The sequence below is a fragment of the Eucalyptus grandis genome, chromosome 3 (assembly GCF_016545825.1).
Source record: "Eucalyptus grandis isolate ANBG69807.140 chromosome 3, ASM1654582v1, whole genome shotgun sequence".
Lineage (NCBI taxonomy): Eukaryota > Viridiplantae > Streptophyta > Magnoliopsida > Myrtales > Myrtaceae > Eucalyptus > Eucalyptus grandis.
Window position 1 is genome coordinate 8,833,678 of NC_052614.1, and position 20,851 is coordinate 8,854,528.

Here is a 20,851-nt window from a genome sequence, read left to right on the forward strand (position 1 = left end):
TTTCTTTGATAGAAACAATTGTCCTGAACATGTCTACATTATGGTTGTAGTGTGCGAATTTAATAAAGTTCTTATCTTATTGCCTACAGTTGGGCTTCTGTCTCCTCGTATTCAAGCTGCAGTTTGCTAGGAGTTTCCACTTCTTTGGTATGTATCTAGCAGTTTCTTAGGAGTTAGAAAGTCAATTTGCTTTCTTCCCAAATAGCGTCTCTCCATTTGGAATGCTACTCCCAATGTTAGACCTTTCTTTTCTAAAATTTGTTAATTTTGGGATGATGCCTTAGCTGTTATTCCTACTGCATCTTTATCTATTCCCATGTATATGTCTACGATTTATGGTGGATTGCTCGCCTGCGGGTAAATTCGTTTTCAATTTTTGCTTATGGTAAAAGTTCCTAAAACCTTAAGGCTGAAGGCACTATCTTTTCAGATTTGTTGTTCTTTAGAAGTTAAATGGTCTTTTACTTCAAAAAAAATTATACCAGAGAAAAGGTGGGTGGAAAAAAAAAGAGAAAAAAAGAGAGGAAAACCCGAAAGCCCGACCCGACCCAAATTTTCAATGCAGGTCTAATGTGTTTAGGGTCGGGTTGGGTCATAGTATGTGGCCCTTTATGATTCAGGTCAGTCGGGTAACATCAAAACCCGACCCGACCCATTGACACCCCTAACTCCACATCGTGATGGATCTCATTTTTTTTTATTACCATTGTGGATGATCAAACACGAGCCACTTGGGTATTTCTAATGTAATCAAATGCCAAGTTCTTTCCCATTTTCGAAAATTTCTCACTCTTATCCAAATCAGTTCCATCAATCTGTCTAGCAAGTTTGAACTGATAATGCTTGAGAATTCTTCAATCATTAATGTTCTTCACTATTCAATGCACATGGCATTCTTCATGGAAGTTCTTTCATATATACCCCCTAACAAAACAGTGCTGTTGAAAGTTTCACATAGCATGAAGGTTTTATTAAGCGCTCTAAGGTAGGACTTGTGGCCAAGGGTTTCACACAGCTTGAAGGTTTTGATTACATTGAAACCTTTTCACTAATAGCAAAGGAAGTCACTATTCGTTTCTTTCTATTTCACTCTTTGTGATTGGTCCCTTCGTCAATTGAACATTCATAATGCCGTTCTCCATGGAGATTTAAAAGAGAAAATCTACATGGATCTTCCACTAGGTTTATGCAGACAATGGGAGAATCGAGTGTGTCGTCTCCATAAATCCTTATACGGACTTAAGTAGGCTTCTCGTCAATGGTATGCCAAATTCACCTTTGCACTTATAATTGCAAAATTCCGGCAATCCAAACATGACTATGCTCTTTTCACTTGGAATCAAGGTACATTTTCGATTTACTTGCTTATATACATTGATGATAGACTCGTTATGGGGATTGATGAAAAGGTCATTGAGAAGTTTAAAGGTACCTGCACTCCGCCTTCGAATTAAGGATTTGGGTCGTCCTAAATATTTCATTGGAAGAGAGATTGCTCGATCAGATAAGGGAATTTGTCTTAGTCAATACAATTTGTCCTAAAGATCATATTAGAAGCAAGATTATCGAGATCCAAACCAGCATATATTCCAATAAAACAAAATGTTGAGTTGAAAATAGCTGAGTATGACAAAGGATTATCACCCTCGAATGATGATCCTTTGCTCAAAGACCCTTCTATTTATCAAAAACTCATCGGAAAGCTCATTTATCTAACCGTGACTAGACCCGACATATGCTATGCCATGCAGATTTTTAGCCAATTCATGCATAATCCAAAATAGTCCCACATGTATGCTGCATTGAAAGTGATTAAGTACTTGTAGGGATGCCCAAGTTTGGGAATATTACTATCTCGGGACAACAATTTGAGAATGACGGCATATAGTGATGTAGATTATACTTGTCTTATGAGTAGAAAATTTGTCACGGGGTTTTGCATCAAATTGGGAGATTCATTACTCTCTTGGAAAATAAAAAAAATAGTCAACTGTTTCATTATCGTCAGCTGAAGCAGAATATCAGGCAAAGGCAAAGACTAGTTGTGAAATAGTTTGGATAGGAGTATTACTCCAAGATCTTGGCGTATGGATAAAAGAACCAACCATTATATTTTGTGACAATGATGTTGTACTTAAATTTGCAGTGAATCCGATTTTTCATGAAAGAACGAAATAGAAATTGATTGTCATTTTATCGGAGACAAGATTCCAAATGAATAATCAAGACGCGAAATAAGAATGACAGAGTAGTGCACAAACATCTTTACTAAATCTCTATGTCAGAGTTAATATGCGTATTTATTAAGCAATCTAGGCATTCTTGATGTGTATAGACTGCCGGCTTGAGGGAAGTGTTAAAGATATTGTTGTACTTGATTGATCCTAATTGGTTCATCAATTGAAAACTATAATATTGTACTCGGGCATTCTATATATGTATTATACATAGGGCTATGATTATATAATGTTACAAGTGAGAAAGCAGTATACATCTTACAAGTGAGAAAGCAGTATACAAGTGATATTTTGACATATCGGTTGGTTCTCTGGCCTCCGTGTTTGCAATTTGTAGTCTCTATCCCTAGTGATGGCTAAGTTCCTAAAATCTAGTCTAGGTCCATGCAGGAATGAATCTGGCATATTTAAGAGTGCATTAACTCCTGTTTAACTTCTTGGGGGCAGTAAAGAAGGTGCTATACAGGCCATTCAGTTTCCCAATCTCGGTTAAAAGAACGATGAATTTATTGAACTTTGCTGTTCGGTAGATATAGCATACAACGTATTATTATCTCGTGGCCTTTCCATGCGACATTATCAGGTAAAAACCAGGTTCTGAGTAATCCTAATTACTACAGAGTGTGGTCCATGCATCAATGGCATTTAGTATGGTTCCTTCCATGAGGGACTTTCATTCATATTCTGTGTAATCACGACGGCCACTTAACTTCTCTTCCATGCACGTCATATGTACCGGTATTCCAACATCGGGGCGGTCGATGGACGGGCTGCCGGGCTGAACAAACTGTGCCCATGTCGGTCCATCAGTAGAGTTTTACCAAGAGAGCGGGAATATTACGTAGGAACATCCAGACCTTTGAGGGAGATCGCTTGCCCAAGCCAGTCATATTTCACATTGTAATTTGTTTCTTACTTAGTATATTGTAATTGACTGACACTATTGTCTCTTGATACTCTCTTCTTGACGAGAGAATGGTCCCAGAAGCTTCACATCCAGAGTTCATTTTCTTCTGGATGTTTTACAAATTCAATCTACTACGTTACTTTTACAGTCACACTAATACAAATCTCACACTCTGTCCGTCAACCTTCGACTCGCCAAAGTCGCTGCCGATCCTGAGTCCATCAACCACGGGTAATTCACCGCCACTTTCTCTTCCAAACAACCCTTCACATTGCAGTCCGCGTTGCTCTAGCTGATGCAAGGCCGAAGCAGAGCCCGAAGCAACCTCGAACATCAGCCAGCCCCTCATCCGATTTGGGTCCATGCGTACGCGACTGGGCTCCGAACTTCATTTTGAGCATTGCTCCAGACAATGCTACCGAAATCTGACCTAACCGTCTGATTCATGCCTTTCTTGGACACGAAGGTCACCGTGTAACTCCTCCTGTCCCCGACCTTGGCGAACACCAACTTGGGGGGCTTCACCGTAACCTCCACAGCCGGTGGCCCCATCACTGTCACTGCGTAAACTGATCCTGCAGCCCCGACGTTGGTCAGTTGGCGCGTGTATCTCACGATCCTCTTGCTCCCGAACAAGACCGAGAAGGACGGATAGTTCAGCTGACCGGGGTCTGCGAATTTACGTGAGCACGTGACATTGGGGCGCTTGGCCACCGCTCTTACTTGATCGATGGTGTAGTCCAACGAGCAGAGGAAAGCGACATAGTCGTCAGTCGAGATATCGTACACCAGGCCAGGGGAGAGGGCTTTCTCGGGGTCGACGTGTCCCGAGCCGTGTGCCCAAGGGGTGGAATACGTGCCTCCAGCAGCATCACGGAGAGAAGAATTGGTGTTGTCGTGCGTGTAGGAGGTGGTCATGAGTGCAGACTTGATTGCACTCGGGCTCCAATTCGGGTGCGCGGCTTTGAGGAGTGCCGCGAGGCCACTGATGTGCGGGCACGACATGGATGTGCCTGTAGGGAAAGACCCACATGAGAAACTTGGATCAGACTCACAGCAAGCAAAATCATCAACCATGAACACTTTGGTTCATCTACATAATTCACTTCCCTGGTCTAATTAGCCCAAATGGTAATCTTGAAATGTTGTTTACATATGATTATGATTACTGCCACAGACTGCTACTTAGCCTAAAAACCTGCACTGCTCTGCCATTCAGCCTAAAGAACCTGGGCATACCTATTCAGGGCTATCAACAATCCCACAGCCACATACCACATTATAGTAATGCTGGCTAATGATCTCTAAGGAAAAGCAAGAAAGGCATCTCTGCATTTCTCAGTAGGACGTCCATTAAAGGTGAAAAAGCTATATAATCAGAGACCAGTGATGGCTACTACACTACACCAATCTCTCTCTCTCTCTCTCTCCTTTCTTTTTCGCTTTCGATCACGTGCAGAGGAAAGGCAAAAGCCACAGTCTCTTGCTAATGCCCTCCAGCTAACCAATCGAAAGTGGAAAAGTCCCCTGTCCATGCTTGTAATGATGTCATGTACATGAAGGGCTCCAGAAGCAGCAACTAATGCATTGAATACTAGACCTAGCTAAGCTGCTAAATTAACGCGCTAACAATGAATATTAATGTTTCGACCAAAAAAAAAAAAAAACAATGAATATTAATGCTCACTTTCCATGCACTAACTACAGAGGTCCACAACCTAACTAGCCCAATTTGATTATTGGACTTGATGGTTGTTGAATCTTACACATTGCACAGATTTAACTACAATTACAGACAGGAAAAAAAATAAAATACATTTTTGGATCTTCAGATTATGTGTTGCAGGTGAACGCGCCTACCCTATACTATGCAGAGAAGTCAAACGAAAAGGAAAAAAACCTCCTTGACAGGAGATGTTAATCAAGTTACAAATTTGTGTGCGTCATTTGAATTTCTATTCCTACCAAGCATCAATTAGAAGTCCTAAGCATAATCACTAGAAGTTCATGGGCAATGAATACTACACCTGACATGATGTTGAACTGGGTCTTCCTCGTATCTTTCTCCAGCCCGGTTGGCCCGACCGCCCCCGACCAGGCCGCCAGTATGTTGACCCCCGGGCCAATCACGTCGGGCTTCAGTATCTGTGGCGTCACCAGATTGGGCCCTCTCGAGCTGAATGCCGCCACCACCGGCGACGGCTGCACGCCCAACACGGTCCCTCCGAAGCCGATCGTGGCGGTCGGATTCAGGTTGCTGCTTGCGTACTCCCTGATCAGATCCCCCACCTTCCTCCCTACGGCCACGGCAGGCAACAGGTGACTGTCCGCCACCAATTCCTCGCCGCTCGCCGCGGTGTTCGCGAGTATCATCCCAACCCCACCCGCAGCACGTACGACCGAGCCCTTCTCAACGCGTGCGTTGGTTCCCCTATCGCACACCACCACCTTTCCCCGCACCAAGGCTGGCTGAAGTGAACCGGGCAGGCACAAGTTGCCCGAGCCATCGGACCCCTTGTCATAAACCAGACCGACCAGTTTTTTCCCCATTCCAGGCCCGCTGTAAAGCGACACCCCGGTGAACCGGTTCTTGTTGCCAAGAACAGCGTAAGCAGGGAAATCCCGGTCCAGAGTGCCGGCGCCGACGGTCATGATCCACGGCGCCACGTTGGCGAGCGTGGCCCGTGCCGGCCCAGCGTTGCCGGCGGAGCAGGAGACGAAGATGCCTCTCTCCACGGCAGCGAACGAGCCGATGGCAATGGTGTCGCGGTAGTAGGGCGCGGACCCGCCGCCGAGGGACAGGGAGAGGACGTCGACGCCGTCCAGTATGGCCTGGTCCATGCCGGCGAGGATGTCCGACCCGAAGCAGCCGTTCCTCCAGCAGACCTTGTAGGAGGCCACCCTGGCCCGCGTGGCCATCCCACGCGCCGTCCCGCTGGCGTAGCCGAGGAGGCTAGCGTTCGCCACGCGCGACCCCGCGGCCGTGCTTGCGGTGTGGGTCCCGTGCCCCTCCTGGTCCCGGGGCGAGTCCGTTTCTTTCGGGTCCTTCAAGAAACTGCCACCTACATAGACGAAAAAGTGCAAAAGTTAAGCAAGATTTGATTTTGACACCGACCCATCCTTTGGAATCGCACTTTGACCAATGGGAAAAAGTAAGTGGTAAATCAACTAAATCTCGTAAGTACCCGAGGCCATGTGATAGCCTTTGGAGAAAGAGCGAGCCCCGATGAGCTTCTTGTTGCAGAGTCTCGGGTCGAAGTCGGGGCCCGACTCGCACTGGCCGCGCCACCGGGCGGGAACGTCGGGCATGCCCGAGTCGTCGAAGCTCCTGGACTCGGGCCAGACGCCCGTGTCGAGGACTCCGATGACGACGTCCGCGGAACTGGGGTCCGGGTTCGGATCGTGGGCGCTGAGCTCGGCAGAGAGGCCGAGGAACTCCGGGGTGCGGGTGGTGTGGAGGGAGTAGACGGCGTCCTCGTAGACGCCGAGGACGGCGGGGGAGCGGCGGAGGGAGGCGGCCTGGGAGGGGTCGAGGGAGGCGGCGAAGCCGGGGTAGGCGGCGGAGTAGGAGTAGAGGAGGGTGGGGGAGGAGGGGGAGGAGGAGGAGGAGGAGGGGAGAGAGAGGAGGCGGGAGAGGTACCACTCGTGGTGGGTGGGGAAGAGGGAGGGCTTCTCATGGTGGCTCATGTGGACGATGTAGGTCCTTCTAGCGGCGGCGGTAGCGGCGGCGGCCGCGAAAGAGAGCGTGAGGAGGCCTTGGAGAGAGACAAGGAAGAGGAGGGACTGGGCCACGGTGGCCATGGCAGTTTTCAGAGAGAGAGAGAGAGAGAGAGAGAGAGATAACTTCCACAAGTTCGTAAATGGTAGGGCGTTGCTTTTATAAGATGCCCGTGACACTGTAGGAACTAGGAAGTGAGCGTGCGTGAGAGGACAAAATGTTGGATGCATCTCACGTATGTGGGCTCTAATTACATGTACCGTTAGATGAGATGGGTACGTATAGATTCGTATGATCTAACGGTAGATGTGAACTGAACTCGTGTGACTAAAAAATGCCCCAAAATACCTTCTCATCTGAGAGGGAGAGAGAGATTGAGTTTAGCTGGTAAGCACTCTTCGTATGTCAATCCCAATTAAAAGCTTGTGACATATTGACGAATTAATTGAAATTAGTGCCCCACTAGTCTTTGGTGTTTGGCATATCGGTCACTTGGATTCTTAACCTTTCGTATCGATTAATGAAGTCTTTTACCACCTCCATAAAAGACGTCCAATCAAATCCTAAGCTCGCCATGAATGAGTTTCCAATGCCATGTGTCTCCCATGTGGCCTTTCCTCATTTGCTAAGTCGCCATGTACATGACAGCCACATGGGATTTCCTAGGTATGTCATCCTTTGATAGCGAGTTCATAAGAATAGCCATGGACTTCCGACCCACTAATGAGTTTGGGAGATCTTACCTAGTTATAGCTCAAATCAAACCAGTTATAGTTAATCTTTTAATTAAACCTATTTCAATATCTTAACTTCCAGGAACTTAATCTGTTAAAAAGACCGGTACTACATAAAATCTCTTACTTTTAGTAGTAAACTATCATCACAAGAATAGGACAAGCCATCTTCATCCGATGGGTGGTCATAACATGCTGTGTCACGACACTCTCCCATGCAAAATTAACCTGTTCGTTCTATCTTGTTCTTATGACAGAAATGTCATGGCCAGATTCCACAGATTTCAAATGGACAGCAAGAAAGAACGATGAACAACAAATGGAGTCCACGCATCAAAATATTTCTCCCTAAATAATCACAATCCAGATTATTTTCCTAATCACTGAGTTTAGGCACGATGAAAAACCACAAAAAAACTTGACGCTAATGACATGGCCCACGGATAGAGCATGAACCAAGATCGACCGTGATAGGCTGTGTCACGCCCAAGGACTGATCGAAGAACAGCTCATGATCAATTCATGAGCGATACGGACCAAGGCTCACAAGCGACCCATGCGCAATGATCGAGCAGTAGACCGTTCAGCTGCTCGCGTGTCAGGCGGACTTGCAGACCCTGATCTTGCTTTTGACACACGCCCATGGTCTTCCCAAGAGTCTATCGTGTACAGTCATCAAGTAGCCTTCGAGTAGCCTGCTGTGTAGCCTTGTAATGATGATACTGATTTGAAATGCATCGTTGGATCGAATGGACGCTCAACGGCTGAGATGCAACCTGCATTTGTATAAATAGGGATCAATTTCCCTCGCTGTAACTAGTTCGTTCACAAGTGAATATACACTCTCTTTGCCCATCTGATTCTTATGTTCGAGCGTGTGTGCGTAAGGCTGACTTGGGATCGATAATCCTAAGGCCACATGGTGTTTTGATCGATCGGAATCGACCGACCCGTGACATTAAGGTAAAACGACAAATGCGAAAGAGTGGTGTCCAAAGCCCAGGCACTGAAGCAACAATAAAGAGCAAAATAATGCCCAAGCTCGAACAAGAATTTCAATCAACCTTGTCATCAAGTGCACATGTTGTATGGAAAATCTAGACAAAATCAGTACTTTTCCTGATATATTATAACATTCTTCGTGAATTACAATGTGGATTGCTACCAGTCATGAATGTGCAGAATCGCATGTATCGACATCTGCAAAATTCTAGACTAGAACTTCAATGAAACCTCTACAAGAAAGAATAATGTGACGTATTATTGAAGGATACCAATTTGATCCTAAACTTTTTCAATTTTATCAATTTAGTTATGATTATTTGCTTGAAATTTCAATCTAGTCATTTCAATCAAGTATTGACCGGCGTTGACATGTGGGTCTAGTCATCGTTTGAGCGATTTCTGGTGAAAATTAGCAAAAAAGACTACATTAGAATTTTGTGCAAAGATTTAGGGTTAAATTGATAAAATCGAAAAGTTTATAATTGAATCAATGCATATACAATAGGTTAGGAATCGGACAATTTCCATTGTACTTAGATAGATGTGTATATATATAGAATAGAATAGAAGGTACCCACAATGCAAAGTCATGTCATAGGAGTGTGTTGTCATTGCAGCTTGTGAACTTGGGGACGAGAGATGGGTTTTGTAAGCTACTGCTGCTGTGTAATGTGAGCTCTGTCTCTGTCCTGTTTGTTTCACACGCAAACGAAGGCACAAGATGACACAGAGAACACAGCTGTAGAGATGAATAATGTCCCGGATAATGGAGGGCCCTCCACTGAAGAGAACAGAACCCCACCCTCTTTATCCTCACAGAAAAAGAAACCCTTTTTTCTTCATATTTTTCTGACCAAATTAGGGTTTCATCTCATTAGATGGATCGTCAGCTTCTCCCATTGATTCTGGTGCTGATGCATATGTGCTTATTTGCAGAGGACCCAGTCGGCGATGTTCATCGTTCATCAGTTAGATCCAAACATTCTCCTCGTCTCGGTCGAGCCTTAGGCACGAAGTGGACATAAAGATCGAGGAATCTTGAGTCTAGACGAAATTTTAGGAAATGCAAAATCTCATTTGCTTGTAGCTGGATGCAAATGTACGCCTCAAGTACATGTAATGAGCGCTGATCATGGTCTTTCTAATGTGCACCTTCTCTTCTTCTTCATTTTCTTTTTTGTGTCTCTCTCCCAGTACTCTGGAAATTCTATTATTTCCCATATTGCACTCAGTGCCACCTAACCTAACCAATGGAAACATCTTTTTTTTCTTTTTCTTTTTTAATGTATCAATCATTTCTCGCATTTCAATTCCACCCACGTCGCATCACACTACTTTTGCCGGTTTCAATTTAGACATAATTTTTAATCATTTGCTCAAAGGCAGTGGGGATTGTAGTTGAGGCTTACTTCCCCACTTTCAAACCCCAAAAAAAGAAAAGAAATCTTCTAATTTCCGGGTGCGCGCACATGCCTAGCCACTCGAGTTTGGTAAGCATTGCGTAGCTCTTTTTTTTTCCTCTCAAGATCATCTTGAAAATGATAGTTGAAGGTAATATCTTACTCAAGACTTCAATAAAATTTAGGAGGCCTACCCTGCATGAATCAAGCATACAAGTACTTCTTTGAATTTCAATGGACCGGCGTGATAATTTTCCTTTTTTTTTTTTTTTTTTTTTGGAGACAAGGCGTGATAATTGTTCACATCCATCAATTAATTTGCCAAGGGTTTCATGCTAGAAGATCGAGAAAATCGTACAATGAATGTAGCCTGACAAAAACTCTTGAATGACTGTATGGAGATTAGACTTCCACTTTAATTTCTGCTGGTCCTTTGCTAAGAAACTTTGCAATTTCATTGGAAGGTGTAGTACTGGTGCCCACTTTTGTAGCCCAATCATATGAGACAACAATAAGCTAAAGCGTAATACCGTGTGGGGTTTCTTCTCCACTCCTCTTTTTCTCAACCAAAAATCACGATGGTCACGTTGATCGAGCTATTTCTAAGTCACGTCCACAGAGACATACGTAGCCCATAGGAAATACTATTTGGACTCTTGTTCGAAATTTTGAATATTGTCGTCCTTAGTCATATGTTCTTTCTTCTACGTATTATCCTAATTGGATGATATTCAAATCGAGTAACTCTTCTGTATCTAATCAAGTCAAAATACACTCATCGAGATTTGAAAGCTGCATCAGAATCAATTTCGGCTAACTCCGAAGGATTATGCATTGAAAAACTAACGTGCATTCCTCTCTGATTAGGACATGCAATCTCTATTTAGCATCTCCATAATAATGCATAGTACTTGATGTGAAAAGGAAAGTGAAGAGAGGATGATCGAACCGAGATTTCTCGATCATCTTGCCCTTAAGAATGATTACCAATTGACATATATCTTTAAAGCGATGCTCATCATAAACTCACGGGGCACTCGAGGGGTACATTGTCGATTAGACGTAAAGAAATGTCATCGCAAGAAGCAAACGACGCGATGTTAACCAACCTCTTGTTAATAAGCCTCCGACCGACGACGTGCAAGTGCCGATTAGACATAAAGATCGATTAGAGATAAATCTCAAACTTTTTTTATCAGTCTGGTAACTTTATTTGAGAGAGGAAGGTGCCTAAATCACAATCGCCCTGGGGAAAATCCCAAGTGGGCAATCTTCATTGACCTTGTCATGTCAAACTTAGATTATGCGCAAGCAAAAGAAGAAATGGAAAAATCTCCCTCGCCCTCTTTCTTGCTCTTGTCATCAGTCTGCTCATTGATGAACATTGCTCGATATGTGCTTTGGGAATGATTATGTAGACAAAATCATTTTTAGTGACTATAGGAAAAGGAAAAGTTACTATTTTTGGTGGGTCGCATGAGAGCACATGCGAGCTTTGTCCTGCCCAGTATGTGCTCTGTGGGAAATGATTCTTGCAGCAACATGGGAAAAGAAAAATATACAAAAGATCCAGGGAGGATCTCATTGTGATTATTATACAGACGGTGTCAAGCCGTACTTTGGATTGGAGACATCTTGATGGACATGGTAGGTGGGTTTGACGGATCAGCAATCGGAATCGATTCGGGGTTCGATAGATGGGAATTGGCAATCATTTATTGTCCAGATCTTCATACGATAGTGTTCTCTCGATTCACATGCGTGTTCGTTGGTAGGTTGCAACTGCAATATTCCTCTGATCACGGGCGGCCAAGAGGAGGACGCTCTTCAATCCAAAAAGTTAGGGCGATCTGAACTAGACTTCGATTATCGATCACGTCTTGCATGTACGAGCAAAGGAGGGTTTGATGATCAAGTAAGTTGTGAACTTATATATAATGTATGAACGTCGCATATTACGTCATCAGTTGACATGACATATTGCTATAAATGTTGACTTCGTTAGCACTGTGGTTGTATAAAAACATGAGTTGTTAATAACCGGTTCTATATATCACATCGGCTTACAATGTAATAGAAAATAATGCTCCACATGATGTAGGGTCCTCTCGAGAAGAGAAAGCCCCACTATGTTTTTTTTTTTTTTTTTTTTATGACTTAGGAAACTCCGCACCGTACCAATACGGACAGCCCGACATGCCCGGGGGGTAAACCCTGGGGCAACGGGGGGTAAACCCTGGGGCGACGCTAACGGATGATCCACCACCTAAACGTCGCACTTAAGATCCCGTGCGGCTAGCGGGATTCGAATTCCTCTCCTCCTCGTAAAGGATCATGGGAGCCTTATCTAACTGGGTCACCGCAGGTAGTGGTAAGCCCCACTATGTTTATCCTCACATAAAAAAAAAATTCTTTTTTTTTTTCTTTATTTATTTTGAGTAAATCAGGATTTCATTTGAAATATCCACCTAGACGTCGCACTTAAGATCCCGTGCAGCCAGCGGGATTCGAATTCCTCTCCTCATCGTAAAGGATCATGGGAGCCTTATCTAACTGGGCCATCGCAGGTAGTGGTAAGCCCTACTATGTTTATCCTCACATAAAAAAAAATTCTTTTTTTTTCTTTATTTATTTTGAGTAAATCAGGATTTCATTTGAAATATCTCAATAGATGGATCGTCATATTGTCACATTGGTTGTTGTAATAATGCATCTGAGCTTATCTCGATTGAAAGTTTTAGTGCTCGCCAGTCTCACCTCGTTTGTGGAAATGTCATGCTTGTTTGGCTCTTGCACTACTACCTATTTGATACTTATGTGTTCGATTTTGAGCCTTATGAGAGGAGATTTTAATGTTAATGCTACCATAAAAGATTTGGAAATGAACTAGGACTTGATCCCGAGATCCATCCGACCGAGAATATTTTCGCGTTAAAAATAAATTTATCTTGTAAAAATGGGGAGTATGATATCATTGATCTCCTTGTATGCTCGGATTAGTACATATTACTCCATTAGACATCCTTTTTTTTCTTTTCGAAATGATTGAACCTTCAAGAAATGAGTCCCCGATGCATGTCAATCGTCAATTACATCCGAATATCGTTCTTGTCTATTAGTCGAGCCTTACACGTGAGGTACATGATTGTGAGTACAATCTCTATCAAACATACAATGGTGGAAAGCAACATAAGAGTTCAAACTCGACACATAACCACTGATCATGGCCTTTGTAATGTGCACCTTTTGTATATTGCGCATGGTGCTCTCGGGGCTTTCCAACCTAATCAATGGAGTCATCCTTTTTTAATTCATCTATCATTTCTTGCATTTCGATTCCACCCACGTCTCATCACTCCACTTTCGCAGGTTCCAATGGAACATTAATATTTATCATTTAAAAAGAAAAGAGAAGCTGGGGCCTTTGTATGGCATTATCAGTTTCATGCTAAACTCTGAGTAATACTAATTACAATGTGCGGAGTGCATCATGTACTGGTGGCAGGTTCTTCCCATGAGGGACTTGGATTTGCATTCTGTAATCGGGACGGCGACGGCGACATAGCTTCTCTTCCATGCCTGCAATATGCGCCCGGTATTCCTATGTTGAGGCAGTCGATGGAAGGGCATCTGCCAGGCTTGTCCAGCCGGAAAACCAAGCCTGTCATATTACTCATTGTAATCACTTTCTTAGTGCTGTAGTTGATTGACACTGTTGTGTCTTGATACTCTCTTCTTGAAGGGAGTATGGTCCCAGAAGCCTCAAATGCAGAGTTCACTGCTTCCGGATGTCTTACAAATTCGATCTGCTACACTGGTCTTACAGTCGCACAAATACAAATCTCTCCGGCCCTTACCCTTCCACTTGCCAACGTCGCCGCCACTTCTTCACCAACACATTTGCTTCCAGCCAATCAACCCTTTGCATTGCCCATCAACGATGCTGTTGCCAATGCAAGGGCCAAAGCAAAGCCTGAAGCAGCCTCGAACATCGACTAATCCCTTCATTCGATTTGGGTCCATATATTACGCGACAGGCTCCAAACTTCATGTTGAGCGTTACTCCAGAAAATGCAGCTGAAATCCGAACTAGATGTGGGATGTGTGCCTTTCTTGGACACGAAGGTCTCTGTGACGGCCTAGGCGGTGGTGCACGGGGAGAAGGGATGACAGTGCATCCGTGTCACGGTCCAGAAGCCTCAAATGCAGAGTTCATTGCTTCCGGATGTCTTACAAATTCGATCTGCTACACTTCTCTCACAGTCGCACAAATACAAATCTCTCCGGCCCTTACCCTTCCTCTCGCCAACGCCGCTGCCACTACTTCACCAACACGTTTGCTTCCATCCGATCGACCCTTTGCATTGCCCATCGACAATGCTGTTGCCAATGCAAGGGCCGAAGCAAAGCCCGAAGCAGCCTCAAACATCGACTAATCCCTTCATTCAATTTGGGTCCACATATTACGCGACCAGGCTCCAAACTTCCTGTTGAGCGTTCTCCAGAAAATGCAGCTGAAATCCGAACTAGATGTGGGATGTGTGCCTTTCTTGGACGCGAAGGTCTCTATGACGGCCTAGGCGGCGGTGCGCGGGGAGAAGGGATGGCAGTGCATCCGTGCCACGGTCCCCGGACGTGTGCAAGGAGGTGGCGCGTTTCTTGTCCCATATCGCCAAGGGAGGGAGTCCTAGACTGTCTTATAAGATTCTGGATTCTCTATTTGTACAGTCTCCATGTACCTCCTTTTGTCCCAGACATTAGTGAACACTAACTTTGCGGGCCTCACTGCATGAACTGACCGTGTGGCCCTGACATTTGTCGGTTGGCGCCTGTATCCCGCGACCCTCTTGCTCCCAAACAAAACAGAGAAGGACCGATAGTTGAGCTGGCTGTGGTCTGCGACTTGAGGCAAGCGCGTGATGTTGGGGTACTTGGGCCCCAGCTCTAACTTGATCGATGGTCTAGTCCAATGAGCGGAGGAAGGCGACGTACTCTTTGGTACCCCACACATATTCCCTCTTTGTTCTTGCCGGTACCACACATCCTGGACAGAAGAGTGTCACGGTCAATACGGAAAGCACAGATCATTTGGGCATGACACTCTCAACTTTGATATCTTAAAGTTGCATTATTACAATCTTAACTCTGGTATCTTAAAAGTCAAGGTGGCCGATTCGAAGCGAGCATCTTGCACCATACCCTACGTCGCTATGTAATGGCTGATTCAAGTAAAATGGATCCGCATAGCATTTGATGGTATTCATATGACTGTATGATTTCAAGTTCTTTTTCTTTTTTGCTACTGTCAATTTGAGGGATGAAGGCATGATCATGCTATGTTTTAAGTTATCATCTTCTTTTGGGTGATGCAGACGCTGATTGAGAAGACAGGAATTGCATTCTGCATCCTCAGAGATAGAGAGCGAGAGAGAGAGAGAGAGAGAGAGAGAAGCAACGCATGCTGGGTCTAATTCGAAATCTAGAATTGCATTTCTCCACTAGTGTGGAATCACCATCACAATTGTACACGTTCCTCTGTTTCAACCCAATTTACAGCATCTACATACAACTGCTTTTCTTCCCCGCCCATAAAACCTTCTACAAAGTTCACGATTCTCCCCACAAGAACCCGACCGGACTCCTCACGCGATGCTGCCGGTTCTTCCACGTGATCGACCCGCCGTGGGTCTCGTCGGTCTTGTTCCGCGCCACGAACGTCACAGTGTACCTCTGCTTCTCCCCCACCTTCCCGAACACCAGCCTCCTCGGCTTCACCCTCACCGCGACCGTGCTTGGCGCCTGCACCGCCACCTTGTACACCGACCCGGCGTCCCCCACGTTCGTCACCTCGCGCGAGTACCGGACCACCTTCCTGTTGGGGCCGAATAGGACCGAGAATGACGGGTAGTTGAGCTGCCCCGGGTCGGAGAGTTTCGTCGAGCAGGTCACGTTCGTCCGCCGCACGGTGCTCTGGACTTGCTTGATCGTGTAGTTGAGGGAGCAGACGAAGGCGACGTAGTCGTCGGCGGTGAGGTCGTAGACGAGGCCCGGCGAGAGGGCCTTCCTCGGGTCGATGTGGCCCGCTCCGAGGCCCCACGGGGAGGTTGGGGTTCCGTCGGCTGCGTCGGTGATGGGCTTCCGGGTGTTGTCGTGGGCGTAGGCGGTGGTCATGAGCGCCGACTTGATTGCGCTTGTGCTCCAGGTTGGGTGGGCGGCTTTGAACAGCGCGGCGACGCCACTGACGTGTGGGCAAGACATGGATGTGCCTGAAAATGGAGCCGTTAGAAAAGATTATGGCTTCTGGAGAGCGCACACCACGCGCTTGATTGTTTACTCAAAAGAGGAGAGGAAGGACGAGAGAAGTGGGCAATGTCACTGAACCTGAGATGATGTTGAACTGGACACTCCTTTTGTCAATAGGCAATTCCGTGGGGCTCACATAATCCGGCCAAGAGGCCAGGATATTGACACCTGGGCCAATCACGTCAGGTTTCAAGATCTGCACGGACTGGAAGTATGGCCCTCTTGAGCTGAACGCGGCCACCACCGGCGTCGGCCTGACATTGACCTCCTGTGCGCTGGTAATGACCAGGGCAGTAGGGTTCCGATCGGTCTTGGCATATTCCCTAATCACTATCCCTGCCTTTGCACCAAGGTGAACGGTCGGTATCAGGTGGCAGTCCGCCAGCAACTCCTCACCGTCCTCGGCTGTGTTCACCAGTATCATTCCCACTCCCCCGGCATCACGCACCACCACGCCCTTCTCGAAGCGGGCATTTATCCCTCTGTCGCAGAGCACCACCTTTCCGCGCACCACCCTGCGGTCAAGTGAGCCTGGCAAGCACAAACTGCTTTCGTTTCCCTTGTTGTAGACCAGGCCAACCAGCTTCTTCCCCATTCCTGGGCCACCACACATCGATTCTCCAGCGAACCGCATCTTGTTGCCAAGCAATGCATGGGCCGGGAAGTTGCGGTCCAGGGAAGACGCTCCTACGGTCATGATCCACGGGGCTCCATTCGAGAGAGTGCCTAGCTGAGGACCTTCGTTTCCGGCGGAGGCAGAGACGAAAATACCCTTCTCCATTGCTGTGAACGCTCCGATAGCAATGGTGGTCTCGTAGTATGCCCCGTCACCTCCACCAAGGGAAAGAGAGATCACGTCGACGCCGTCCTTTATGGCCTGGTCCATGGCGGCAAGTATGTCGGAGCTTGTGCAGCCATTTACCCAGCATACTTTATAGCTGGCCACCCGGGCATGGGGAGCCATGCCCCGTGCGATGCCTCTTGCGCTGCCGAGCAAGCTGGCATTGGCCACTGGGGAGCCTGCGGCGGTGCTCGACGTGTGCGTCCCATGTCCATCGTGGTCCCGGGGGGTTTGTACCTCTGTCATGTTACCCTCTGCGCAATGAACGTTACCACATTAATATCCATATAAATTCATCAAGCACTCGACGCATTTTTGCCTACGATTTTTTTTTAAGGTCCTTCGGTTCACAAGATTACCTAAAGCCTCGATATAGCCTTTGGCGTAAAAATAAGCGCCGATGAGCTTCTTGTTGCACAGTTGAGGATCGAAATCCGGTCCCTTCACGCATTTTCCCTTCCACCGGGCCGGAACCTCCGGGAACCCTGAGTCTTCAAAGCTCTTCGACTCGGGAAAAACCCCTGTATCAATAAGGCCGATGATTACTTCAGGAAATGTTTGATCAGTCTCCTTGGCAGGGTTCCCCGTGCCAGGCCACAGCCCAAATTCGTCTTCCACTTTCAAGAAGCTTGGCGTCCGGGTCGTATGTAGATGGTACATGATGTCCTCATAGACCCCGAGCACCGTGTCCGACGACCGGAGGGCCTCCGCTTGATGCAGCTCGAGGGACACAGCGTAGCCATGGAAGGCCTCACTGTAGACGTAAAGGATATTGGCGACACCGGGGGCGAGAGACTGGAGGTTGGCGCTGTACCAATCCAGGCTGGTGTTGAATGTGCCGGGGACGCTTTGCTCTTTCATTTGAACAATGTAGGTCTTCTTGGCCATCGCGCAAGGGAAGGCGAGAAGAGAGAGAGCTAAGAACGTTAACCAAGCAGCGGAAGAAGCCATGGCCGGACGATCTCCCGCTGCTCGGAAACTCAAAAGAGGATTGATTCCTCACAACCTTGTAAGTTCCGATCTTTATAGTCGAAGACTCTTCGTGCGTTGCTATTTTTGGTGTGTATTGGTTGGTTCTCCGGCCTCTGTATTTTGCAATTTGTAGTCCTTGGTCATGGATAAGTTTCTAAATCTAGTCCAGATCCATGCAGGAATGAATATGCTATATCTAGAGGAAGGGAATCTTAATTCTAGATATGGATTAACTTAGTAATCAGTTAGAGATGAAAAATCTTGGGCGACTCAGCTATTTCTAGGCTTGGAGATTGCGTATGATGCCTGTGGTTAATATCTCTCACAAGCAAAATATGCCGGGAGAAGTACATTATTAGTGCCATAAGTTGTATATGGCGCTCATTTTGGTGCCAAAAGTTTCCGTCGGATCACTTAAGTGCCAAATCGGAAGAAAAACGATCACTTTGGTGCCATCGGTGAAAGATTCCGACCAAAATAATTACGTGGCTTTAAAAAAAAAAAATCAACAAGGCCTTCAAACGACGTCATTTTGCCATCCTACATGGATGGCCTCACAAAAACGACGCCGTTTAAGTCATTTGTGGATTTTTATTTTATTTTATTTGGGGATTGAAATTAGGGTTTTTCCGAACTAGCTCGCTCGGTTGTCGTCGCTCGGCCTCCGCCGTCACTAGGCCATCATCGCTCGCTCAGCTGCCATTGCTCAGTGCTGTTTGGACACCCTCGACAGCACACAAGGGAGCACCAGCCCCAGTCGTTGGAGCCTAGGTCAGGCACTTGTCGGGGAGATCGGAGATGGAGAGGGAGACATCAATGGCGGCGCACTCGTCGGTGGCCTCTCCGAGCATCGGCTAGATCATGGCCTTCGACTTGGCCGCCGAGTGGCCATCATCGAGGTTGGGGTCGGGGTCGAGGTCAGGGTCAGAGCCGCGGCTGTCGAGTGGCCGTCGTCGAGGTCGGGGTTGGGGTCGGAGCCACAGCTACCGAGTGGCCATCGTCGCAGTCAAGGTCGGGGTCGGGGTCGGGGTCAGGGTCAGAGCCGCGGCCGCTGAGCGCAGGGGCCGTCGAGGACGGTGACTGGCCGGAGATTTAGGGTTTTGAATTGGGGGAGACACCAAACGGCATCATTTTGGTGTTAGGATGCTGAGTGTACTCTCCGGCGAGCCACATCAACTTCAAAAATTAATTAAAAAAAAGTGTCACGTTAGATTTCCGGCCAACCGGATCGGAGTTGGCACCAAAGTGAGCGTTTTTCAAACTTTTTGGCATTTAAGTGATCTGATAAAAACTTTTGACACCAAATGAGCGCCGTATATAACTTATGGCACTGATAGTGTACTTACCCTATGCCACTGAACTTATTTTTCGGGCTGGGCTCACTCATAACAAGATTGCTTTTACTCCCACTAAATTGAATGCAAAATTCAATGACAAGATGGAACTCTTCTTCCAAATCCTACACTTTATCGGCAGTTGGTTGACAATCTTATATATCTTGCTATTACATGTCCTAACATTGCTTAGGTCATTCATTTTATTAGTCAGAACATGATTGCATCTCGTATGACTTATTTTGCTGCAGTTATTCGAATTCTTCACTACATCAAGGGTACGTTGGTTGATGGTCTTGATTTTTCATGAACGCATCAAGCACGTTGAGATAAATTGTCATTTCATTCGATATCATGTTTTTCGTGGCACTAGTCGACTTGTCTCTATTTCATCCGATGAACAAACTACTGATGTTTTCACCAAAACACATTCACCCAAGCGTTTTCTAGATTTATTTTCCAAACTCAAGTTAACTTCTTTCAAATCATCTTGAGTTTGAGCGGGAATATTAGATATATATTTAGGATATTTTGCGATTATGTATATTCTCCTCGATTTATTCTTATTTGTTACTTTAGATAGTCATTATGTTAAAGCCTATAAAAGCCACGTGTACTATTCCTTAGTCAATGAACAGAATATTATTTTTCTCTTCATTCACAAATCTCAACTATCTCAATAGATGGAGCACCAAATTTCTCCCATTGGTTCTTGTAATGATGCTTATGACTTTATTTTGATTGTAAGTTTCCAGTGTTCACTAGTCTCACCTCATTTGTGAAAATGTCATGCTTGTTTATCTCTTGCACTGCTGCTCGGTTGATGCTATGTATTTGATTTAGAGCCTCATGAGAGGAGATTTTAATGTTAATGTTAATGCTATCATATAAGATTTGGAATTGAACTAGGACTTGATTCCAAGATTTATCCAATTGAGAATACTTCCGTGTTATAAAAAAAAAAAAAATATCTTGTAAAGATGGGGAGTATGATATCATTGACCTCCTTCTCGTATGCTCTCTCCTTTAGACACCCTTTTTTCATTTCGAAATGATTAAACTTTCAAGAAATGAGTCTCCGATGCACATTGATTATCAATTACATCCGAATATCGTTCTCGTCTATTAGTCGAGCCTCACACACGAAGCACCTGATTGTGTATATAATCTCCATCGAACATACAATGGTGGAAAGCAACACAAGAGTGCAAACTCTACATTTAACCGCTGATCACGGCCTTTGTGATGTGCACCTTTTTGTTTATTGCCCGTGGTGCTCTCAGTGCCTTGCAACCTAATCCATGGAGTCCTCCTTTTTAATTCATCTATCTTTCTTGCATTTCGATTCCACCCACGTCGCCTCACTCCACTTTCGCAGGTTTTTATGGAACAATATTTAT

At 45.7% G+C, this 20,851-nt stretch overlaps 2 protein-coding genes across 2 annotated transcripts; both read right to left on the reverse strand.

The window, feature by feature from the left end:
- Window positions 1-3,095: 3,095 nt before the first annotated feature.
- On the reverse strand, window positions 3,096-7,092 carry LOC104436406 (subtilisin-like protease SBT1.8). Its single transcript, XM_010049167.3, has 3 exons — window positions 6,330-7,092; window positions 5,172-6,206; window positions 3,096-4,157 (listed from the first exon to the last, which is right to left on the reverse strand). Exons 1-3 carry the CDS (start codon window positions 7,090-7,092, stop codon window positions 3,490-3,492), a joined length of 2,466 nt encoding a protein of 821 aa, XP_010047469.2. The 3' UTR covers window positions 3,096-3,489.
- Window positions 7,093-15,469: 8,377 nt separating this feature from the next.
- On the reverse strand, window positions 15,470-18,096 carry LOC104436407 (subtilisin-like protease SBT1.8). The gene is made up of 3 exons (XM_039307998.1): window positions 17,505-18,096; window positions 16,383-17,399; window positions 15,470-16,267 (listed from the first exon to the last, which is right to left on the reverse strand). The coding sequence occupies exons 1-3, from the start codon at window positions 18,094-18,096 to the stop codon at window positions 15,609-15,611; spliced, it is 2,268 nt and encodes a 755-aa protein (XP_039163932.1). The 3' UTR covers window positions 15,470-15,608.
- Between the last annotated feature and the right edge of the window lie 2,755 nt (window positions 18,097-20,851).